Here is a 26655-nt window from a genome sequence, read left to right on the forward strand (position 1 = left end):
CTTTTTCAGACATCCTAGAACTCCTAAAACAGAGGGGAAACTGGCCCTCCATTAATCCCTCTGAGGATGAGTCGGTATACCTAGAGGCATGCGGATCTCGACCCTCCACCTCCTGGGTGTCTCCGCCTTTCGACCCCCTCATGGAGGTGATAGCTCGGAAGGCGTGGGCATCTCCTGATTCCGTAGAACCAGTTCCCAGGAGGCCTTCTAAATTTATTACAGCCCCTTCCGAGAAACAATTTCTTACAAAAGGTGTCCCTGTTGATGCCATGGTGGTGGCGGCCGCCACCAAGAAGGAACTTGCAGATCCTTCTGTACCAGTCCATCCTCCTAACAAGGATTCTAGGACCATGGACAGGTATGGTAAGCGGATGTTTTCCTCAGCGACCTTTGCCATGCGTTCGCTGAATTATTTATGTCACTTCACCAGACTTCAAAGGGACATCCTTAAAGAATTAGGTGAAGTAGTACAGGATCCTACAGCTGCAGGGGCTCAGGACAAGATTGCTTCTCAGCTAGGAATCCTTAACTCCATAGCCAACTCCTCCATGCGGCTGATTTCGTATGCAGCAGATGGAGCGAGTAGAGCTGCAGGGACAGGAGTGGCTCTTAGACGTCAGTCCTGGATGCGGCTCTGTAATTTTGCAGATCCCTTTAAGGCGTCCTTCACAAACTCTCCCTTCTATGGATCAACATTGTTTGGTCCTCAGGTGAAGGATACGTTGACCAGGTGTGAGCAAGATGGCAAGACTCTTTCTGCCGTAGGAGTCCGTTTTTCCACCCCTTCTAGGCCTTACCGTAAAGGACAGAAGGGCGGAAAGATGTGGTTCCGTAAATCTCAGGGAGTCACGCCGGACACACGTGGTCAGTTTACCCCTAGGGGCAGAGGGGGTAATAATAATAACAGACACCGCCCTAGGGGCAGAGGGGGTCCGCAAAACCAGGGAAGCGGAGAGCCTCTCTCTGACAAGCCCTTCCAGCATCCCTGAGGTGTTGCCTGACTGCCCATCCTTAGAGGCAGTCGGGGGAAGATTATCGCTGTACCAAGAAGCCTGGCTTTCCCTTTCACAAGACAAATGGCAAATGGTACAGTCGATCATATCCGAGGGTTACAAGATTCCTTTCGAGGAAAGTCCCTTCACTCACAAAAATTCCCTTCCAGATGTTCCACCCGGTCTAAGGGAAATCGCAAAATTAGAAGTATCAAAGCTTCTACACAAAAGGGCCATTCAGACAGTTCCAACAGACCATTCAGAGCCCGGAATCTACTCAAGGTTCTTTTTGGTTCCCAAAAAGACGGGAGATTGGAGACAAATATTGGACCTCAGCAGACTCAACAAGTCTGTGAAAAAGACAAGATTTTGGATGGTCACACTTCAATCGATTTTGCCCTTCTTAGGCAAAGACAGCTGGATGTGCTCAATAGACCTTCAGGATGCGTACTATCACATAAAAATCCACAGATGCTACAGAAGGTTTCCCCGCTTTCGGCTGGGGTCCAGTCATTTTCAATTCAGAGCCCTGCCCTTTGGTCTCAATACAGCCCCCAGAGTGTTCACCAAATGCATGGCGGTGGTCACGGCTCACCTGAGACGTCAAGGATTCCAGGTGTTTCCGTATCTCGATGACTGGCTCCTCTCAGCCACCACCAGGCATCAACTTCTCCAAGCCAGGGATTACACCCTAAATCTCTGCACTCAATTAGGAATTTCGATCAACTACGAAAAATCCTCCTTATTGCCCTGCCAGTCTATTACTTTTATAGGCGCAAATTTAGACACTGTTCGGATGTCAGCAAACCTCACAAGCCAGAGAATCCTAGATATCCAAAACCATGTGCGGATCATCCTTGCCAGCAAAGAAGTGCAAGCCAGACTGGTCCTAAAAGTATTGGGCCTCAGGCAGCTGCCATTACTCTTCTTACTTTGGCCCGCTTTTACATGCGTCTCCTTCAATGGATGTTGTTCACCCAATGGTCCTACCAACAACTTACCATGCGTCACCAAATTCTGGTGACACAAACTTGCAAAAACCACCTATCCTGGTGGATTTCTGCTCCCCTGGTTCATCAGGGCAGACCCTTTATTTCCCCGGCCCTGGTAGCCACAGTCACTACGGACGCCTCCTTGATCGGGTGGGGGGGGTCATTATCAGGGCAGGATGGTTCATGGGACGTGGCAACCGTTCGAATACCACCTGCACATAAATGTCCTAGAGATGAGAGCAGTGCTTTTAACGTTGCAAGCCATCAACGACTTTCTTCCCTTGGAACAATTGCAGTTCACACGGACAACATGTCCGTAGTGTGGTACATCAACAAGCAGGGCGGAACCAAGTCCTACCCCTTGTGTCGAGAGGCTCTCGGACTTTGGCAATGGGCGATCTCCTCTCATCGGTTTCTGGTAGCAACGCATATCCCTGGGAAAACCAACATTTTAGCGGACAGATTGAGCAGAGCTATACTCATGCCTCACAAGTGGTCTCTCAAATAATCTATAGTGGAGGAGATTTTTCAGAAGTGGGGCCGCCCATATTGCGATCTTTTTGCTACTCCCCAAAACAGCAAATGCCCAGCCTTCTTCTCTCTCTTCCCACTTCCGGGCCATCCCCCCAGAGACACTCTTACCCAAGATTGGCCCCAGGGACTTCTTTATGCCTTTCCTCCCTTTCCATTGATACCACAGGTACTCCAGAAAGCTACCGTTTGAGAGCCAAAATGATTCTCATTGCCCCATATTGGCCTCGACAAATTTGGTTTCCGTTCCTCCATCATCACCTTTTAGTGCAGCCGTGGCATCTGGACCCAGTGCCAGATCTTCTGATCCACCAATCGGGTCAGCTGCATCGGTCCATTCCTTCTCTCAACCTCACAGCTTGGTTGCTCCACTTCCTTCCTTAGCCAGGCTTCCTATGATCTCTAACCCTGTTAGAGATATCATAGTGGCTTCCCTTAAATCCTCTACTGGAAGGATTTACACTAGCAAGTGGAAACGCTTCTCCCTTTGGGCGAAATCAAGGAGCATAGATCCCTTTACTGCCCCTGTTCATGCAGTTTTGGATTTTCTAGCGGAAATCTTTCACTCGGGTTCTTCATCTTCCACGGTCAAAGTTCAGTTGGCTGCGATCTCGAACTTTCATGTCGGATTTGCAGATCACAACATTATGTCCCACAAGCTTTGTAGAGCTTTTCTGAAAGGAGTTTTTCTCCTCAAACCTCCTGTCAGGAGTCCTCCTCCTCAATGGGACCTAAATCTTGTGCTGACATCCTTAATTCTTCCTCCCTTTGAGCCAGCTGCTTCATGCTCACTAAAGTTCCTTTCGTGGAAGACACTCTTCCTTGTCGCTATTACCTCGGCTAGGAGAGTGTCAGAACTTCATGCCCTCTCTGTTCGTCCCCATATTTGGTCTTCCACAAGGACAGAGTATCCTTGAGAACTAATCCATCCTTTTTGCCCAAGGTTGCTTCAAAAACAAATTTAAACCAATCTATTGATCTCCTGTATTTTTCCTAATTACTCCAACAGATCGGAACAAAAATTACATTATCTTGATGTTCACCGCCAACTAAGATATTATTTGGACAGAACAAAACAATTCAGAAAGTCTGATCAGCTCTTTCTTTCTTATGCTGAAAATAAGAAAGGTCTCCCTGTTTCCAAAGTGACCTTGTCTAGATGGCTATCTTCCACCATTTCCGAAATTTATCAACTTAGGGCAAACAGCTGTGCTCAAAACCAAAGGCACATTCCACTAGAGGCTTAGCCACTTCTACAGCCTTTCAGGCTAGGCTACCCTTGGATACTATTTGTGCAGCAGCCACTTGGGCCACTCCTCATGCCTTTGTTTCTCATTATAAATTGGATTTGGCCTGCAGGGATAGAGCCAGTTTTGGTTCCACGGTTCTCAAGAGTCTGTTCCATTGAGCCACCCAGGATAGAGGTGCTAGGGACGCGGTCCCATCCAGCAAGAATGAAGGCGAGATTGACAACTTAACATTTAGAAGTTATATACCTACCATAACGTTCCATGTTAGTTGTCTTCTCTCGCCTTCTTTCTTGCGACCCTCCCTCCTGCCCCCTTGCCTGGACAGACCTTGATCTACCTTGGCTCTGGAAGATTTTGTTTCTTTGGGCACCAGTTAGTTCTAGTTTTAGTTATCTGGTTTCCCCTTACAGCCTTTTTAGGCTTATTGCTCTGCTTTCCTTCTAGGAAAGTTTTTATGCTAGGTAGTTTTCCCTCTAGGTACCAAACGAGATCTGGGTATTTACCGCCTTGCATCATGGGATATGGGGCTGCCTCAAGCTGGTAAAAGTGACTCTCGAGCTTAGCAAGTGCCGAGTCGGAGCCGAGGATCGGCTCCGAACCCATCCAGCAAGAAAGAAGGTGAGAGAAGACAACTAACATGGAACGTTATGGTAGGTACATAACTTCTAATTTTATGACTTCCAGCATCTGCCACAGATCTGAGCAAAAGCCCTTATGTATGTATTTTTGCAGGTAGGTGCTAAATCCTGCCAGCTTCCAGCAGTGGGAGTTTACTTCTAGCCATCTGACTTCTAGTTCTCATGCAATGTCATTCTGCAAGCAATCCCAGAAGTAATATTTTAAATATTATATTAGAAGTCTGTCCGTGAAACAGAGCATTCTGTGTTCTGTCTTGGGCCTGACAACAAAAAGGACCATTCACCACATCATCTGCCTTGCTCTGTTAAGTAAGTAGGGAATAGTAATCATCTTGCATTCAGTCACAAATATAGTGAATCTTAGTTTAGATATTTTTATTTGTCTTAGTCTGTCCTTCAATATTATTTTAAATGTTTCCTGTGATTTTGAACTCTGATGTCACTGTGAATATATACTTATGTTTTATTATTATTTATAATTAAATATATTCATACCTTTCTTTGTGGCTGATCTTTGTAGAGCTGTTTAAGTTTTGAGAGTATTTGCATATTTATTCTGTGACGCTGAGTGGGCCACTCCAGTAGCCTTGCTCGTGGTCAAACTACCATTTGTTTTAATATTAATTTCACTCAGTATATCGAATACCCTTGTAAGGGCTTTAAGGTAGCTGACAGAAATGTCTGGTAGTGATAACTACCCTATAGTCTGGGCAGAAGAGCTATAGCTAGTAAACCTGTGCCAGCCTTTCCCAGGTGTGTGTGTGTGTGTGTGTGTGTGTGTGTGTGTGTGTGTGTGTGTGTGTGTGTCAGTCATCTACTTGGGCAGGGACAGAAACACTGGTTAGAGAGGGTGCGAGAGATCTTGGCTTGGACGCTCAGCTGAAATCTCAACTCTATATCTGTGCCAGTGGGGAGTCCTATTGGGGATCTGGAGAAAGAGGGAGAAACCAGCCCTGGACTCGCTGTGTTCCCTATGTGCTCTTAAGGGAAATTGTGCTTGATGCAGAGAGCTGCATCTGGAGATAATGTGTGTACCTGTCATCCTTCCAATGAACGTTCCCCACTGGTGCCAGTGGTAAGGATTGAGGCTTCTTGATTACTAGCCGAGAGGTGTAGGGTTGTCACACACTCCAGTATCCAGGCCTGAAAATTCCATGGACCTTTGCACTAAGAAGTTGTGTTAAAATAGTACAGTGCTCTTTCCACTTTTGCTCATTGACTTTCTCAGCACGTACTTGCTTGCCTGAAAGATTCCACATATCCAGTAGGTATCTTTTTTTTGCCTTCCCTGTATAACCTTACTAGGGTTAGATATCGAAATACAGAATGTGCATATTTTGGTCTGATATGTTGAAGCAGGTGATCAGTGGAAAAGCAGATATCCCTTGCCTACAACTGTCCATTAAGATCCCTTTCCTCCTTTCCTGCACCTTATATGTAATCTGTGCAGTGCTACTTGTATTTCCTGAAACATAATTCTTTCTGTTTGGCACTCCCACTTTTTCTAATACTGACCAAATCCCCCCCCCCCCCCCCCCCATTTTCCATTCTGCTTTTACTGTATGCTTAAAAAATGGAAATGTGTAGAGCATCCAAGCCTTCTTTTGGGCACATGTGTTCAGACAGGATGGTGTGCATTTGTCTAGATCAGGGAAGAGAATGTTTGCAGCAGATATTTTGCAGTATTTGACAAACACTAGCCAGGATTTCTGCCAGGTCAGAAATGTAACCGTTCACAGATAGCAACATTTGATGCATCTCTGATTGTTGTTAATGCTAGGAGCATTAATAAAAATTTGCTATGTTCCCACAAGATTGATGATATTAAGGTTTGTGAAACATGGTTCAAGAACAATGACTGGAAACCAGTTCTGTCAGAGTCTAAATGTTTTTACTGTAACAGACATTCTAACAAAAAATCAGGTGGAAGTGTTAAGAAAGGGATTAAAGATAGCTATGAGACATGTGATTATTACATGTTCAATGATAACACCAATACTATAGACTGTGCAACTGTGACAATAAAGACAACCCTGGAACATATAACAATTGTTGGAGTGTACAGACCACCAAAGTCAAGTGCAGATGACTTAGAGGAATCCATACATTTCTTACATGAAACACAGGAGGGAAGAATATTAGCTGGGGACTTAAATTTACCAGAAACAGACTGGAATAATATTGATTCAACAACGTTGGTAATAAATTATTCACATAGTATATTCAGGAACAGCAAAGTAATAAATTATTCACATAGTATATTCAGGAACAGCAAATGCTTCAGATTGTAAAAAAAAAACTATCAGGGGACGGAATATACTAGATATTGTTTGTGTTCCCAAAGAAATTATTGTAACTTAAGTTTTACTACCATTGATGTACAGTGATCATGGGGTCATAAAGGTTAATTTGTTGCTAGATAATTCTGCCAAACTGAAATCTAAGCCAATGCACAGAAGATTAATTACAGATTATAGGGAAGCAACACAGTTACTATATAAAACTAACTGGAGTGAGGTGTTCAGTTGAAAAACTGCAGATGGAATGTGGAAAGTTTTGAAAGAGAAATTGTTTGAGTGCAAAAAGTAAAAAAAAAAAAGTTTAACATCAGGATCTAGTCACACAATATAAGGGAGAATATTTCCATAAGAACAAGATACCTGATTAAGGTGAGAGACAAAAAATATAAGAAATGGAGGAGAGGTCGAACTACAATTTGAAAACTGAAATAAACGAGCTGGACAAACAGCATAGTGTTAGACAAGATCAAGAAAAATTTGAAGACAAATTATATAAAGATATTGAGCATAATAGGAAACCTTTTTATAGATAAGATGTGGAAGGAGTAAAGATACACAAATTGACAAACTGTGTGCAGAGTTTAAAATTTATTCTCAGACACAACAGATTATAGATATATTTACAAAATCTTATGCAAAACAGTTTGGCTCCACAAAAGGGGTGGTAAGTTGTCCTAGTGACATCCAGGTAACCCCAGATACTGGAATCAAATTAGATTATATTGAAAAAGAACTGTGGAAACTGGATCCAAACAAAGCGCAGGGAGGAGACTGAATAAGTAACAATGACCTGAGAACACTTAAGCAAGAACTTACACTGCCATTACATCTATTATTCACTGGGTCATATAAATATGGAGAGATTCCTCAAGATTGGAGACATGCACTTATTAAACCTGTCTTTAAGGGAAAGGGGAGTAGGACAAACCCAAAATCATATAGACCCTTAAGTCTACTTTTATGTTGTGGAAAAATAATGGAGAAGGTAATACTGGATAGGTTATTGTGTGAACTGGATAGGTTGGGACTTGAAACCATATATCAGCATGCATATGTTGAAAATAGATCTATTACTACCTGTAACATGATGTTCTATAACAATATAATAACCAATATGAATGAAAAATTGTGCTGTTATGTGATTTATATAGATTTAACTTCAGCATTTGACAGGGTCATGCACAAAACACTGATCAATAAATTAGTACAACTAGGTATTGATGTACTGTTGATAAGATGGATAGCTGCATGGCTTACAAATAGGACATGGCAAGTATCACACACCAACTGGACAGGTGAAATCCTTGCTTACAGTCAAGGTGTCCCACAGGACTCTGTACTAGGCCCTTACTTGTTTAGATTGTATCTTTCAGACCTTATTCATCTGAGGTGTTCAATCTATATGCTGACGACCTGAAATTGGGTAAACTGTGATTACAAGTGTTAAAGATAAGGCATGTCTGCAAAATAATTTGACTAAATTGACCATTTGGGCACAGGAGAAATAATATGTTGATAAATGCATCAAAAACTAAGCATATGAGATTTGGGAGACATAAACTGAAAGGTGAATGGTTTAATACTGCACACAGTGATTGAAACTGTAGACTCATTTAAGGACCTTCGTATATGGGTAGATTCAGCTGTGAGTTTTTCTAATGACATCAACCAATTGGCTAATGATAGTTCTATAGGTTGTATAAAAAGATTTATAAAGTCTAGGAAATCAAACATAATGAAGTCATTGTTAGTTACATTAGACCCAAACATGAGTATGGAATAACAATAAGGAAACCCTATAGGAAAACAAGCATGAATAAACTGGAAATAGTACAGCAGAAATATACTAAGGGTGTCCATGGATGTGAAAATAGTTATTATGAAAGACTAAACATATCTGAACTTGTACAGTGTCTCTTACAGATACTCAAGAGGAGATCTTATTCAGGTATATAGGGCATTTAGGGACAACTACCTCTGGGAATGTTTGGAGTTATCAAGAAGTACTAGAGAATCATCAGACAACCTGTGTAGAAGATTCTATAGGAATGAGAAGTGTACTAATTGGTTCTCTGACAGAGTAGTTGATGCTTGGAACAGACTACCAAATTACATTAATGCAAGTACTAGTTTAGATATTTTTAAGAACAGCCTGGACATTTATTATGGGAACAAGTGTGTTGGCATATTGGCAAGCTAGAAGGGCTTTAATCTTGAATCATTTGTATGTATGCACATAGAAATTCTTCAGTTTTAAGTACTTGTACTATAGTCTACCTGAGAGGTTGAAATCTATTTTTAACTTCTTAAAGGAAGTGAGTCCTTTAGTATTTGAACGCCATTACATACACCCCATGTAGCAGTTGCCTCCACGTCATGATACCTAGATAATGTTTTAACATTTTCTCTGTTGGAACAATTATGTTTAGTACTCTCTGATTCTTCTGTATTCTCATACTGTCTCTTCCCCCACAAAAAAAAAAAAAAACCCAAAGAGGCCATGCCTATTTCTACAGTCAGTTCTTTTTCTGATACTAGTTGTCATCCACAGTAATGTCTCAAAATCTTTCCCATTCCTTAATTCCTTCCTCATTTAGCCTTATCCATTGCACTATACTGTATGGCAGTGCTCCTACTTTAGTATGAGACATCCACTGTCCTCCTCGCCCCTTCACTGGCAGTCATTTTTCTGTAATTGTCTTATGCCCCTGCTGTCTGCATACATAACCCTCTATCATGAACTGTAATTCCTGAATGGCTAGGTGACTTGAATGTGCTTTAATAGATGATAGAAGATCACTGTTTTAGCATAATTTTAGTTGCATTAATCCTACCCATTTTTGAATTTTTTCTGTATCACCCTACCCCAGTAGATTTTTATGTATGAATATTTCTGTCGTTCATTGTTTCCATGGTATATCCCACCTCCAGTGAGCACTCTTTGATCTCTTGAATAGGCTGTTTGACCGCTATCACCATCCTCTTGTACCTATGCAAGCTGTTTTTTATTAATGTAACATAGCCTGGGCACTATAGCAAATTTTTGGAAAAGATCTTTAACTTTTGGGAGTATTCTACCAGATTCCTCTATCAGAAGGATACAGTCATCTGCATATAGTTGGAACCATGCCTTATAGTGACCTTCCTTATGCAGAATATTAAGTTACTCCATTATTCTTGTTGCCAGCTGTTCTGCAATTCAGAAAAACAGCCTGCTAATGTAGATTAATCATGCTTTATATATCAATGACAAACACATGATAATATCAAAAAGAATACTAACTCTCATAGATTACTAAAGTATAAAAAGGAAGCTCTTTTAGTAAGTTTAGATATTAAGACAGCTTTCGATTTCTTTAATTAGAAAATGTTTTATTAAAGGTATTAGAACTATATGACTTTCTACCTAGTTTTATTTATCTACTCAAAAAATATGTACAAAAATAACTGCTTATTTTAAAATTGGTCATTTTACCTCTATCAGGCATCCTTTATCAAGGGTACTAAACAGGAATGTCCACTTTCCCTTTTATTATTTGTAATGGCTGTTGAAATCCTAGGAATCTTAATCTGGGAAAACTCAAATATAAGGGGTGTAGAAATAACTAAAAATGTAATTCCAAAAGTGTGCTATTTGTGGATGATATATTAACCATCTCCAGCGCAAAATCAGCTTTAAAGGGGTTAGGTTAGATCATATCATTAAACTGTTTCAATCCTTTTTAGGTCTCTGTTTCAGTAAATTAAAATCAAATTTCTTATTCATAAATAAAGTAAACTCCAAACTTATAAAAAACATAGTATAGGCAAACAAGTTTCTTCACTTGAATATCAAGGCATAATGCTATCCCATTGAATTGATGAAATAATTAACATAAATGAAAACAATACTACAGAAATCGTATTAAATCTGATCTCCAGATGGAACAAAATTATCTCCTTTGAGGATAGACTACAAGTAATAAAAATACTCCTTTTTCCCTAAAATATTATACATAGTACAAACATATCTCTTTTGCCTGATTTAAGAAAAAGAAAATTAAAGAAATTAAATTATTACTAAACTCGCTTAATGATTGCATACTAAAGAAAATCCTAAATTAATCCATCTGTTCCAGGAAATCTGTAATACACTTACAGTAAACAATCTCTTATCTAACCTTCATAAAACTTAAATTTTGGGATCATATCACTCTGTTATAACAACCAACTTTCCGAAGAGAATAGATCTCAAATATTAAGTTCCATTAGGAACAATTCTTGTTCTCACTGTCGATGAATATTCACTTGGAAAAATCCTTTCTAACACCAGACAGAATGACTAAAAATAAATAAAAGTAGTAACATAGTTTGGAGGTGTCCCTAAATATGTGATACTGATTGGTGACATATTGTCTTTAACTGTCCCCTCATGAAATGTTTTTGGAACAAGGTTGAAGATTTTATGAAAGCCTTATAGCATTGCTCATCAAGTTCCTTGTCTTATTCACCTATTCAGTATTTAAATTTCCCCTCACTTCTCTCTAGTAGATGAGTAGCCATGGATATGCAGTTCCCGATTCTCTGTGTGGCCAGACTGGTTGAGGTGGGTATTCTGAGGCATTGTAGCAATTGCCTCGTACACTGACAACCCACTTATTCTTAATAAAACAGATAAAGTATGGGAGAGGCATAAATATATTTCAGCGCTGGAAGCAGTACTCTTGTCATACAACCAAACTTAATCCTGCAGAGGTTGTCATTGACACTTGCACCACTTTTGCTGCACAGGGATAAAGACTCTACACATGAAACTACGTATGCTGAGGCACTTAACAGATAACCTTCCTAAAACACTAAGACCTCTTGCACATCACAAGCAAATAATGGGTCCTTAACCATCATGTAACCACACTGTTAAAACACCACCCACAGCTACACATAGTAACACTATATCCAGTGCCTCTACTGCTAAGCCCTTAAGGCAAACCAGTGCACAGACCAATTTCTTGGCCATTGGTGATTCTCTAGTGAGACACACCAATGTCCCCCCCACCAGAGTGTGTACAGGGAGAGTCGCAGCTACCTTTCTGAGGCTAGGATCTGTCAGGTCACACAGGCACTTAGGCCATTAAACCACTGGTACCACAGGCACCAGTATCAGTCCATCATAGTCCATATGAAGCGAGACATGATCAAGCTCTCCGATTGTGTCAGGCACGTATGAGCCTAGCACTGAGTAGCATATTGCCTTTTTCAAGGATGATGCCATGTTACTAACAGAAACTGATTTTAACAAGTGGCTTAGCTTCTGGTGTCAATCCAAGGGTTACCATATTTGACGGACTGGGAGGCCATGGTTGACAGATCACACTGCTTTGCCAGGGATAGTCTGCACTTATCCCCTCTATGCTTTTGGATATTGGTAAAGACCTTTTCCACCCCAGTAGTGCCTTTTTGAGGCAATGCCAAACTGATAAACCTCCCGACTTAACTGAACCTATGAAGAAATATCCGATGGTGGTACTGCTCAATGCTGGAAGTCTTTACAAGAAACTCCACTCCCTGCAAGCCTTCCTCTCCCTGGAGAGTGTAGACATCTGTGTAGTAAGAGAGACATGGTTTAAGGTCACAGAGTACCCCAGCAATACAAGGTCATAATGTCTTTTGTACCTTTACATCAGGTAGTGCACAGGAGGGAACTAAAGGTGGAGAAGTCTGTCTATATTAAATTAAAACCAACCTCACATCCAGACTAGTTATAGTATATGACCCACTGGAACTCCTACACATGTGACTTGCCATAAACAGGATCTCGTACCATATCCTTGCAACCCGTAGGCCCCCCCTCCATGTCCCAGGAAACCCATACTACTTATATTGATGTACTGGGAGTCCCTCACTGTTCAGATCGATACAATATTCATGGGGCATTTGAACTACCCCTCTATAGATTAGGAATCCTGCACTACGTCTAATGAACAAGCCCAGTGATTCCTAAACATTAATATCAACATCCTGGAACAGTTAGTCCATTCTTCTACCAGTGATACAAACATCCCTGACCATTTACTCACAAAACATGGGAGGGGACAGTGTTCCTCACCCAATTTAATGTCTTCACTCGTCATATCTGACCATAAGGCAGTATTGCTTGAAATGAAAATGAAATCCAGGGATTCAATGAAACCAAAAGCATTTAAGAGCTATTCCAAGGCTAACCTTTTTCTGCTGAGTGATAACTTGGCTAATTTCCAAGCACTTCCAAACTCAGTAAACACCATATCATATGCTGAGCTATTTATAAAATCTCTGTGCAGACATATTGATAGCTGTATAGAGTGATGTGTGCCCACTTGTATTAAGAATAAGACAAACTCAAAAGACTAGACACCCTGATGGGACTGCAATATCAATCTGATATGCAACAAAATTAAAAATCCTGACCAAGAGAAGGAGGAACAAAGCCGTACATACTGAAAGCCCCCCGACCAATTTAAATAGGCAGTTAAGAGGGTTAATTAAGACCTAAAGTTGAAGAAAAATAGCTCCTGTGGCAAAGGACAACCACAAAGCTTTCTATGGCTATGTCTGTAACCTCAGGGAAAATATGCAACAATGCACAGAACTTATTGTAAATGGCAACACCCACACTGAACTAGAGGCCATTGCCAACCTTTTGGCTGACAGGTTCAGCTCGGATTTCCCCCTCCCATAGTCCAAAGGAAATACCGCATACCACAATCCCCCCAACTGTTACTAGGGAAGAGGTCATCGATGCACTTTCCAAGACCAAAAGCACTGCATCAGTGGGCCCTGATAGAATCCAGGGAGGCTTAATAGATAGCATGAAACTTGACCTCTCTCGTATACTTGAATCACTTTTCAAGCTGGAGCCTATGGTCCGGTTTTGTACCCAAGGAATGGAAGATGGCTACAGTCATTCTCCTGCACAAAGGAGGTGGAAGCACAGATCATAGGTAACTACAGGCCCATATGTCTGGCAAGCCTTGTATGTAAGGCTTTGGAAAGAATCATCATTGACATGATAAATGAGGACATAAGTAACCAGTAAATGCTGGACCCATCAAAGTTTTGCTTTGTTAAAGGAAGGTCATGCCTATTAGTTTTGATGGACTTTTTTGAGAGGCTCACCAAAGCACTGGATGAAGGCAAGCCTATGCACACAGCTTACTTCAATCGGGCCAAGGCTTTTGATACAGTATCCCACTCGGGCATTATAGACAAACTCACAACTTGAGGCATAAACTTTTATCACCCACTGGATAGCCAACTGGCTCACAGATAGGACCCAGGACATCAAAATAGTTGAAGCCACCTCCACCAAGAGGCCAGTCACTAGCAGAGTCCCCCAGTGCTTGATATTTGGCCTGCTGCTTTTTGGCATCCATTTCTTGGAAATGGAAACAAATGTTGAAGGTTTATGGCTGACAAAGTTTGCAGATTATTGCAAGCTGGAGGTTATCATTGACTCTTCTGTAGACATTAGCCTTCTTCAAGAAGGCTTATCTCTGACTTGCAAATGGTGCCAATGCCATGGTCTTAAACTCAATGCCAAGGAATGCATAATTGTACCCTTTAGGAAGTCAACCATCCTGGCCAATTACTATTTTTATAATATGTCCCAAGAGTCGACCCAGTGGTCAGGGATTTGGGTATACATGTAGACAGAGGCCTTACCTTCAACCATCACATGGCCACATGGTGAGGAAATCCTTTTATGTTGTGCAACTGATAAGTAAGGGCATGGTGTCTAGGTCCAAAGAAGTCATCCTATCAAACCAATCCTAGAGTACAGTGCTCCCTTCAGTATGTACCTGACCAGGCATATACAGCAATTAGAGCGACCTCAGAGATTCCTTACAAAAAGAATACAAGGTGCAACAAACCTGCCTTATGCAGAGTGCTTTAAAGCCTTTTCCTTCTACACAGTCTCCTATAAATAACTGAGGGGTGATCTATGCCTGGCTTAGAAGGCATCGCACAAACCCCACACTTGTGCATCTCCTGCATATTCCTAAGTCAAACAGTAAAAATAAATTACAAGGTCTAAGGACCTAAATTTTATTTGTGACTTAAACTGAACATACTGGAGAGAGACAGATATGTATCCCAGAGACTGCCCTCCTGTTGAATAGGCTTCCCATCCATGTGAAACTGAGTTTGTCTATTACCTAGTTTAAGTGCAACCTAGACCAGTTGACGAGAATAGGAAATTTACACCAGGCCTGGCTCCCATGTCGCTTTTAGGCAGAGATAGGTTAGAAATGCCTCTCACTCAAGTCCATTTTGGATACAGGACATCATTATTCTTTCAAGAAAACTTGCCTAGGCTTAGAAAGGCCCCTTGGGTTGTTAGCCTAGTAACAATCTATGAATTTGCTAGTTCTGTAGATTCCTGGGTTGGTTTTGAGGACACTCGCTAGCTCCTACCAGTTATCAATGGCTTGTACTACTGTTGCCATTACAGTAGAGTCAATTATCAGAAATGCCAGTTATCCAAACGTAGCCTTCCAAAGTTTTTGGGTAGGAAAAATCGTAAAGTCTGAATATGTAAACATTATATGTATTTGCTTGTGTGTGTGTTTTTGAGCTTGTAGCCCACTTGTGTGTGAAAAATATATTCTTTATTGTCTATTGGAATCACAGAATGGTTAAAAAGCATGCAGAAAAAACAAGATTTTTTGCAGTTTTTTATCTGGTTTAATTTGTTTCATTATCCGAACAGTTTGATTATGCAAACTACCCTAGGTCCCAATTAGTTCAGATAATCGACTCTCTAATGTACCTTATATAATCTAGTATTGAGTGTTTAGTTTATATTTTTTGTCCGTCCCCAGTAACAAAATGGCCCTGTGGTCTCATGAATGTTTGTCTCACACCTTCCCTTAAATAGGTACATGTCCAAACATTTGTAAAAACTTTTGCCAGTCTTGCTCGTACTGTTTTTTTCATGGTAATATCTTTGCTAACCCAGGTCCATCTCCACTCCCCTGTATCCTAATTAATGTACAAAGTATAAGAAACAAAACTGACAACATTAATGCCTTAATTTCCTTACATAAACCTGAATTAGCTGCTATCACAGACTCGTGGATTAAGGCTAACGATCCTTATTTATGCCATTTTCCCCTAGTTACTCCTTTTTTGATCTCAGACCAAGCAAAATTCATGGAAGAGGAACTCTCCTGTTCAAGTCACACTTCAGCATCCAACTACTTGCTGAAGGAAACTAATACAAATAATTCTTCTAACTGGTTACTTTGTTTCCATTCCTTCCCCCACGAATACTGTACCGTATCTTGCTGTAGCATACATCCAACCTCCTGCTTATTCCCTAAACTAAATAACCGACTAAAAGAATTAATTCCTCTGCAAATAATATCAGAAATCCCATAATACTTAGAATCTTCAGTCTCAACCTGTTCAGTACCATTTCCAATAACTTGAATAATCTTCTGATACAATTCATCCTCTCACAACTCATATCTCAACCTGCTAGACCACACCTCAATACATATTGCACTCCCTCCTGGATTTTGTATTAACTAACAAACCTTCTCTTAATATCAAACATCTCCACTTGTCCACTATCTTTTAGTGACCACTGGCCCATTTGTTTTTATTTCCATCATCCATATGTAAACATGTCCCCAAAGGTCATATTTTTCATTAATAAATTGCAGACTAACATTACCAACTTAATGGACTGACTGTAACATTCCAGAACTACCCACCACTATACAGACTAATCTGCATAACTCTTGTTTCCCAGTAAATTGAGAGACTGTATAAGCTTAAAACTAACAATTGTTTAATCTGTAAGCATAAAGCTGATCTTTAACTTCAAGATATAAGGCATGGCATTCTTTGAAAGCACTTCTACTAGTATAAACAAACAATACTACACCCAGTTGCACAGCATTGCCAAGCAAGCTGTATGCTGCCATAAAAGTCACCTGATAAAATAATACCAAACCTCACTAATAAATCACCAAAAAGCTTTTGGAAATGGGTCAGTCATCTTACATGACACAATAACCCTTTCTGTTTGAATTCCACATCCTCTCAACTTTCTGCTTTTGATTTCCTTTCTCATTTCAGCAAATTTCCCATCCCTTTCTCTAGCCAATTCCAAACTGCATCTGCCACCTCCCCTTCATGCATCTCTTCATTCTACTTCAGAACTATCCCATCCAAAGACATCCACCCTGTGCTTAAACAGATAAACTTGCTAACTACCCCCCCCCCCCCCAGGTACAGGCAACCTTAACACCACGGAAACACATCTGCACCCCTTGTATTACTCTTAATATTATGCCTAATATCTGGAAAACATACTTGGAATGGACAAAGGCCTATTTACTGGAGCCATTTTTATTGACCTCACCAGAGTCTTTGATCTTGTTAATCACTCCGTTCTCCTTCTTGACCATCTCATTGAAATACGCATTAGTGATGACATAGTGCTTTAGTTCAAAAACTGCCTCTCTAACCACCACTTCTCAGTTAATTTCAATTCAATTTTTACATCAGTCCCTCTGCATGAAGGTATCCCTCAAGGATCTGTTCTGGCACCTCTCCTCTTTTTATCTACACTTCTAAATTTCATTAGCCTTATCCCATCTTCTTATTTTGCATTTTACATTCCAGCCACTCTCCCTTCTCTTGAACTCCAACTTCAGGCTGATTTGCATGCACTTATTGAATGTGTTGGTCATAAACAAGTACTGCTAAGCTCCTGTTAAACAAAAAAACATGCTTTTTGGCACTGAACAAAAGCTCACTTCTGTCTCCAGACCTCTTAAAATTCTCAGTCTTAACGCTCTTGAAAATGTTATTTCATTCAAATACTTGGGGATTTGTTTGGGCTTCCTTCCTAATTTTCCAACTCCACATGGATTACACACACACAACATCAAATCTCTCCTATTCTAGACTGATAGGATCCCGTTTTTCTACTCCATACCCTGTAGAAATGCCATAGGTAACAGTATTTTACTGGCTAAGCTAGAATATTCTCTCTTATTGCTGCAGCCTCTGAAAGAAATGCATCCACCATTCAGTCCATTTTAAAAGCCTTATGCAGATTCATCACTCTCTTCCTCAAGAAATGAACACTCCTGCAAAACCATTGAATGTGCAAACTAGCTAGCTCTGAAACAGCACAGGTTCATAAGATGATACTAGGCTATTGTCCCGGAGTACTTATAAGCCTAGCCAAAAATTTCGTCCATGTTCATGCAAAGTTAGCACCTGTCCCCCCCTGTCCAGCAGGGACACAGGTGGGATCCCAAGGGTGTATTTTCTGTTTCCCCTCCCATCATCCAGGTCCCTGTTAGAGGGCTAGTGAGGTACTCTACTTGACATGGAGAGGAAGTATTTGGGACACAAATCTATTTTACCGACAAGTTCTGTTAATGTCACAAGACTAGGTTGAGGCCTTGCATGTGGATTGCATGAGTGGAGTTTGACTTGTGGATAACTTCATCAAGGCTGTGTCTGAGATGGCCTTGTATGTCAAACACAGGTCACCTCTGAGCAGTCTGTAAGAGACTGGAATTTTAGCTTATCTGTACAGGATAGGTGCTCGAGGCCCTGGATTTTCCTAATTAGGAACCTCTGTGGTCTCTCCAGCTGCTCCATATGCTTGGCAAGGTACATGCCAAACGAGTCATTGTACTCAAGATAATGGGTCTAATAAGGGAGGAGTACAGGGATGTTATGACCTTCTTGTTCTTGGGTGAAATATCCTTATTTATGAAGTGGGCCATATTGAAAGCCTTCTGTACAACGGAGACAATTTTGTGTTCAAAGGTCAGGTTGCTATCAACCTTGGTGCCCATGTCTCTCACAACTGATTGCATGCTTAGTACTTTATTAATGTGATAATTAGTAGGGATGCCATTTTCCCCAAAGGGGATAATGAAGTATTTCTTGGTACTCAGTTTGAGGCTATGTTTCTGGCACCAGTCATTAGTTTGGGTAAGGCCTTCCTGGAGGATGTTCACATCACAAGGGAAATTTAAGACTGCACCCAACTTGCAGTCATCTACAAACTTGGTCAGCCACAGACTACTATTTTGGGCTTTTCCCCCTCAGAAAAGTATATCCCAAACAGTAAAGGCCACAAGACTGATTCTTGGGGTACGCTAATCATAACGGGTCCACTGCGAACAGTGTTTTCCACTATTTTGACTGAGTGGGGTCTATCAGTGAGCCAGTTAGCAGCCCATTTGGTAACATAACAGATTGATGCCTAGCTGGGAGAGTTTATCTATTATGCCCGAGTGGGGAATAGTGTTGAAGGCTTTGGTTAGGTTAAGGTAGGAGGTGTGCACTGTCTTCCCCCTCATCCATGGCTTTGGTGACTGTTCCAAAGAAGTCGACCAAGTTTAACAGGCATGATCTCCCTTTGACAAAACCAAACTTTGTGGGGTCAAGTGTTTGGAGGTTGCCAATGTCCTTGTTCATAACATCTATGATAATGTTTTCCATGGCCTTGCAGATCAGGCTAGTTAGGCTGATGTGTCTATAATTGCCTGGGTCTGTGGACGCTCTACCTTTGTGTAGAGTGATGACAGTGGCTGTCCTCCATTCGGCTGGGACAAAGCCGTGCTCAGGTTTTGGTTGAATAGGGTGCCTAATGGTGCTGAGAGCTCTTGCCTGAGTTCATGTAGGACGCAGCCTGGGATGTTATCGGGTCCCATGGAGGCTCTAATTTTTGCCTTTGAGAAGGCATTAAAGACCTGCTCCCTGCTGATGAGGGGAGGGGGGCAGGTGCTGGGGATGTCCTGATTTACTGATGGGGGAGAGGGGGGGCTTTTTTACTGAACCTGTCTGCCAGCAGGTTGGCTGTATCTATGGCTTTTGTGTATGTGCTGTTCTTGACCATCAGTTCAGAGCAGATTTGGGTGTCACCTTTGAGATTGCAGACGTATGTGAAGAAGGCCTTGTGATTGTCCTTGGTGGATGTGGCCAATTTAGACTCGAAGTTAGCCTTGGAGGATTTCATCAGTGATCTTATTTGCTTGTTCATTTAAAGGAGAGATTGCTTCCAACTTGACACCTGTTCCTTCTTGGTCCTGGACAGCAATTATTTCCTTTTATTATTAAGTTTACTTATTACTGCTGTCCACCAGACAGGTTTATTCTTCCTTGAGGAGTGTAATTTGGTTCTGTCAGGTATTGCTGAGTCCATGCAACTATGTAGGGGCTCATATAGTTTTTTGTTGTAGGCTTGGACATTAGTGCTAGTTCCAACTGAAGGGACAGTGGCTGTGAAGTGGCTTATACCTGCTGTCAGGAGGTTGTAGTCAGCTTTGGAAACATTTTTTTGTTTCACCCTGGCATGGGGGGGTGGGGGGGGGATGGTGATTTTGAAAGTGATAATTTTATGGTCGGATCTTTCCAAGGAGGATGACATTGTAGGGGTGCTACAGTGGCTACTCATGTTGGTTAGTACCAGGTCTAGAATATTTTCACCTCTCATAATGGTGTCGGCCAGCTGATCCAATGCATTGGCGAAGTCGAAGAATTGCTGGGCATTCATGTTTGGGCTAGAATAGGTCTTCCACTCTATAGTTGGGTAGTTAGTCACCCAGGATCAGGGTAGAACATTGAATCTTGATGGATTCAAATAAGTCCAGATAGGTGGAGTTGGTGTCCTGAGTCATGGTTGAGGGTCTGTAGCTAGTTATGATTTGAGTAGGTGTTTTGTCAGCAGGTAATTGCACCTGGAGGGTTTTTCTGTGTGTCATACTGTTTGACCAGCCTGGAGGTGTGTATGTCTGTGATAAATGCTTAAACTCTATCTCCTTTGGCTTTGTAGCCCTCCATTTGGGGTCTGAAAGTATGGTAGGACGAGTAACTGGTAAGGCTAGTGTGCTGTCCGCGGCTTTGAACCAGGTTTCAGTGACTGCATAAATGTCAGCATCTTCCAGGGTGAGGAATGCTTGCAGTGAGTGCAGTTTCATGTTAAAACTCCTAATGTTTAGTAGCAGTACCTTTAAATTTCGTTTAGAAGAATTTTTCACGTTGATAATTTTGTCCTCGTGACTTTGCCTAAAAATGTCAATATGGGGGAGGCAAAAGCCTTTGCCAGAAGCCTGAAGCCCAGGGGAGACAGATGAAGGCCATCTCTGGAAAAGCATCATGGCCTGTCAATCATGTCCTCCCAGGCTATCAGTACTGTATCCCCTTGGAATAACACCAGAAACTAAGCCAATTGTTAAAGTCAATCATTTTCTGTTTGCATTGAGCATCATTCAGGGTGACAGCAGAATGCTGTTTAAGGCTTGGGACATACCTGCCTGGAACATGTGTTCAGTGAGCTCAATCATGTCTCTCTTTAAGTAGTCCAGAGAGGTATGTCTCAAGTCATTCACACAAACATGAACTATGACAGAGTCTTAACAGTACCTGTCAAGAGACTTGAGTGTGTGTGTGATATGGTGTAATCTAGCTTAATCTTTTTCAAAAATATATTGACCTCAGTTTTTTTTTTTTTTTTTTTTTTTAAAGCCCAATCTGTGTATTTTGAATTGCCCCACTCTACAGTAAACTTTGCTTGAGAGGAACAAATGGGCTAATAGCTGAATGAGTGTTAGTGGCTTGCCTCGCCCTGCAAAAAGAGGTTTGTTTTTTTTCCAATAGGTTGCTTTGTGAGCATTTGTGCTTAATGAGTTGAAGTTACTTATGATGCTTTTTGGTGATAATGTGACATACACCTGTATAAAATAAACTAAATTAAGTGGTGTGGAATTCCTCTGTTTTGAGTGTATTGCTTTTTACTGTTCTCTCCACATTTTAGTTCATTAATTGGTACCAAAACCTTAAGATTTTTAAAGTAGATAACTTGATATGTATGTCTTTCACTGTTTTTTATTGCTGGATCCTTAATTTGCTGATTGATGTTATCACTATGGATAAACCGGAGTCTTTTCTGTGCTGACAGAAGTATTTAATCCTATCTAACCAGGCTGAATATGGCTGTGATCACATGTATGGGTCACTGCTTTTGAAATTAAATTTGCCTCAGAGTTTCAGAGCTTTATGCCATACTTGCATATGAAAAGGCTGACTTCATTGCATGCTAATAAATGTTTAGCAGCTGTATCTGACAGTCTGACTAGCTTACCATCCATTTTATTTATATGCAATAGTTTCCATTGTTATAGCCCATTATTTTGCTATGTTTTCCTATTATTCCAACTTAACACTAGTATTAAAAAGTTCAGTGATAGTGGTAAGAGAATTTAAGAAACAGCAACTTTATCCCTTCAACAGGCTGAAGTCTTTCAAGTTAACAGTTTCTTATATTCAGTGATATCTTAGAGCGGTTAATTTCCTGTGGAAATATTTTATATTGTATGCATAGCACTGCAGTTTTATCATTTTGGCTTACTTGCTGACTTTGAAGAGACACTCCGTACATCTTATCTGACTGTGCTTAATCATTTGATAGGCTGCATGGACTTAATGCTTCTGTATGTTTCTGCTTATTCAGGCATTGGGAAGAGCTGATGAGAAGAGCAGTGATGCAAAGGAGAGAACTATTACTGTGTCAGGATTTCCAGATGGGATACTTCCAGATGATGAGATGAGTGACAAACTCATAATTCATTTTCAGAAATCAAAAAATGGAGGAGGAGATGTGGAAACTATTTATTATCCAGCTAAAATTCCAGGAGTGGCATATATAGTTTTTGATGACATTAAAGGTAATAGAAACAACTTAACAAATATATTTGAATTATGTGATTTAAAAAAATAGCACTGTTTTATTATTGTTAGGCATGCCATTTTAAAATACTTTCTTAATATAGTTGCAAAACGAGTTTTGGGAAAGGAGCACATTTTTGAAGATCCAAGAATACATGGAAGATACAAACTGAAAACTTCCCTCTACAGTGAAGATGTAAGATATTTAGTAGCTTTTATCCAATGTAAAACTTTTCCATTGTAATACTGCATCTGAATAATTTGTTCTCTTTTACAGGTCTTTACATCTGTCTCTGTCATTCTTGACCTGAGCATTTTTCGCAAGAAATACAGGCTTCAAGACTTTGTACAGCATCTGAAAGAGAGTTTTCTGTCCTTAACTCTGTCTGAGATAGATGCCAGTGGGAGACTTAGCGTTACTGGCCCCTTCTCTGCAATTAAAAAGCTACGAGAATACGTTCTTTCTGAAATTGAAGCATTAACATATAATGATATTTTTCCTTCTCAAAGGACAGAGAAGCAAAGCTCTGAATATTTTTCAAAGAATGTATTGTCTTTAGATATGACTCCAGGTAAAACACTTATCAAGGATATTGTTACAAACAAAGAAATGTTGTTTGTTGATACTGATATTTATAAATATATGATCCATATATGCAGAAATCAATATGAAAAAGAACTGAAAAAACACAACATTAAAGCCAGCATACATGAAATGGGTGAAATCACAGTGGTATACCTTGAAAATGAACGTAGCAATCAAAACGATGTGAAACTGGCAAAAAAAGCAGTACTGGTCTTGATTGACAAGTTGCAGAGAGACTTGAGAAAAGAACAGATTTTGCTTACTAACTTTAGTACTGAGGAAAGGAAGAACATAGAGAAAATGTGCAAAGATTTGGAAGACTGTTATCGCTACCTACTTATTCTTCCAGTTGATGATTGTATTGGATTAGTTGGTAGCTCTTCAGATTGCTATAATTTTATTCATAGTCTGGAAAGGATCACAGGTATAAAGATAAAAAGCAGAGTCTTACCTGCAGAATCTAAAAATACTACTGCAAAAGGTGTTTTATCAGCGTTCAACAGTTCACCTGAACAAAACGGTGATAGTGAACCTTTATCTTTGCCCACAGTTATGAATCATAGTAGATTAAGTTCTGCAACACATGTGCTCCCCTCTTCTGATAATTTGACCAACATTAGGAATAAAGATGGCCCCCAGCCTTTGCACACATTTTCAGGTACACAAGATTCATTGTCAGAAGAAAATAAAATGCCTAGGTCTTCAAGTCTGTATCGATCATCATTCAGTAGTAAATGTACCAGGTATAATCTAGATGAAACTTTCTTTGCATCACTTCCTCTAACTTATTCTTCATTTACACATTCTAATTCTTACACCAAACAGGAAAGTAAAAGCTACCATCAGTAACACTTACTTTTATTATGGGAGGACAAAAACTCAGTGTGGCGTGATAAATGATACATTCTTATGGATTAGCGGAAATATTTCAGACTAAGTGAATAGTTAGCAGTTAAACACTGGTAAAAATAAACAGGGTGGACTTTCGACCAGTAATACTAAGTGATTGAGCACATGCCAAGGTCATATAGAATATTTAGTACACTTTATTCATATATAATGTACATTTAACATGAAAATGAATGTAGGAATCTCTGTACAGTTCTGTACATTTGTTAAAACCCCAGGGTAATGTGATTTAACTTTATTTTAAATTTAGTCAACAAACAGCAAATGTTTCTGAATAAATAATTCAGAAGGGGGAGGGGCAGATAAAGGGCCAGCATTTAAAGCATGGGATAATTAGAAGTGTTACATAACCAAGCAGTAAAGCATGATTTGAATATGGTAAGGAGAAAGATATTTGTAATGGAAGTATTTTGCACTTGCATGTAAAAAAGTATGTCATTTTGCAACTGGAGTGTGTTTTGGAACTTATTTCTTGGAGCAGCTGGAAAAAATGTATGCTAACAGAAATTTGCTAATGGAAAGCCAATGTTTCATAACCTCTTTTTGAGAGCTATGACAAGTGTTTTAAGAGCTCTTGTGGTATAGTGTGTAGTAAGTAATTGTGCATTTTAGGTCTGTGTTCCTAGCTCAGTTAAACAGCTTTTAAGTTGGTATTGATGAATGAGGAGGGTCCATTTCTGTAGACTCGGGCATATTTGCAAAAGAAGGAAATTGAAAAAAAAAACCTTGCATTGTTCTAAAATAAACTGCATAAGACAGAACAGTGTGTCGCAGAAAAGCTGAATCTCTTGAAATAATATTTTGTGAAACCTAAGTTAATTTGGCTTTGTACTTCTCCAGTATAGTGTTATGCCCCCACACCTTCTGTATTATATCGCAACCCATAAGACCACCATTGCCAGGGGAAAGGAGGCAAGTTTCTGCTTGAGGTGTTTGACATTGTCAGTGTTTTGAATACCACTATTTTTTGCATGCTGTATTTTTTTCCAGAATGTTCATAGATGGACAGTTATCAGCAGAAACTACTGGCCACAGTAGTATTAAGCAGCTTCATTTTCATCTGATGTAATTGTTTATAATTGTTGCATTGAGAAGTGTTTGAGTAGCAGTTATATATCGTCATCTCTTAATGCTGTGCCCCATAACTAGAGGTTGTTGTGAGTGATGGGCTTGTAGAGTTGAGGGGGAATAAACAAAACATGCCACCTCTGATACCATGTATTGTAATGCAGCAACATTATTTTAATTGATTTTTAATTAAATTTAACAAGCCACATCAAAAACTGTAAAAAAAAAAAAAAAAAAAAAAAAAGATTTTATTACAGAACAGAGCAATGTAAACATATAATTAGATGAGCATCATCTATATAATAAAATTAGACACTCTATTGCAGTAGCATAATTTCCTTTAATGTACAGTGAACAAATATGTAAGGATCCCCTTTTAAAAAAAGTATAAAAATCTTGTGCTCTGAAAATAAAAAGGTAAAAAATACCCATAATGCTAGTGCTTAAGTGTTTAACAACATTTAAAGGTACTTGGTTAATGTTGTGTAATCACAAATTATAAAACCTCATTACAAACAGTAACACAGCATGGATGTCTGTTGGTGTTACTTGCTCCATATTAGTCAAGACACAGTTCAAATTCAGACAAGCTTAGCAAGCTTATGTCATGTGATCACATCTAGCAAGAGCAATGAACTCGGACAAACCCTAGAATGCAGAGCAGTCATTTAGCAGACATGGTCATGTTTGTGCAGTAAGCCACAGTGTTGGTTATGAGTGCCAGCAAAGTCCTGAACAATAGGTGAGGGCTTTGAAATTAAAAGGTGTTCAGCACAAACTATTGGTTTACTACTGTGATCATTAAGTGGTGACACTAACACCACGGCAAATGTCTGGGAAAATCAAACTACAGTTTCACCTGTTGTGTATTCATTAAGTTGCTGTTTTCCTGTGTTCTGTCTGAATAAAATCCATTGTACATAAATTACCACTTTTCCGTTTAGATGATGTATACGGAGTAGCCTTGTTGATTAAAATGGTGCTTAAACACTGTCCATTTGACAGCAGTAACAGCCAACTTACACCTTGTGTCATGCACTCTACGTATATTTCATGGTTATTCTTTTTGAGGCAATTTAAATAAAAGCTAAATCAAACAAGTTAGTTAGGGGCGCTTAATGTCTACCTGTATCATGCCAGGGTTTTTCTTTCTTTTTTTTTTTTGTCTTGGGATGGTAATGCCTAACACCTTGTATCAGTAAATGTGCAAACAGCTAAACAGCTAGGTTAGAGCATGTGTGATGTATCTTTAAGAAACATTTCAAGGACTGAATGTGCGTATAAATAGCAAGCACGTGGCAGCTTCAGTGCCATTTTGAGAGTGCAGCTAGAGAATGCGCATGTATGAATGTAATAGGTGGTTGTATATAGGTTTATCTAAGTTAAAATTGTTAAGCCTCAATCCTGATGTGTTTGTACATAATAAAGCTGCTTGAACACAGCCCACAAAGACGTGTCTATTACATCCTGACTAGATGAGTGACATGGCATCAGAACCGGGATTCCAGAGCTACGAGGTGCAGAGTTAACAGTGAAGGTAAACTAAGAGAAACGAGCATGAAAAAGGGCCAGAAAAGAACCAAAAGTAATAAACTTGCACAGTTTATATATAAAAAAAAAAAAAAGATGGACCCCGGGATTCATGAACCTTGCGCCAGGCGCCCAC

General features: G+C 40.0%; 1 protein-coding gene across 1 annotated transcript in view; it reads left to right on the top strand.

Annotated features, from left to right (window-relative positions):
• Positions 1–25914, top strand: part of RBM43 (RNA binding motif protein 43) — a 134288-nt gene extending 108374 nt beyond the window's left edge. Inside the window, exons 2-4 of the mRNA XM_044074880.1 lie at positions 22212–22425; positions 22531–22622; positions 22704–25914. Of these exons, the coding sequence (XP_043930815.1) occupies positions 22212–22425; positions 22531–22622; positions 22704–23861 (1464 nt within the window). The 3' untranslated portion in view covers positions 23862–25914. The remainder of the gene's footprint in view (positions 1–22211; positions 22426–22530; positions 22623–22703) is intronic.
• Positions 25915–26655: the final 741 nt, after the last annotated feature.

This window comes from Protopterus annectens, chromosome 6.part0 (assembly GCF_019279795.1).
Source record: "Protopterus annectens isolate FY-2018-M chromosome 6.part0, PAN1.0, whole genome shotgun sequence".
Taxonomy (NCBI): Eukaryota; Metazoa; Chordata; order Ceratodontiformes; family Protopteridae; genus Protopterus; species Protopterus annectens.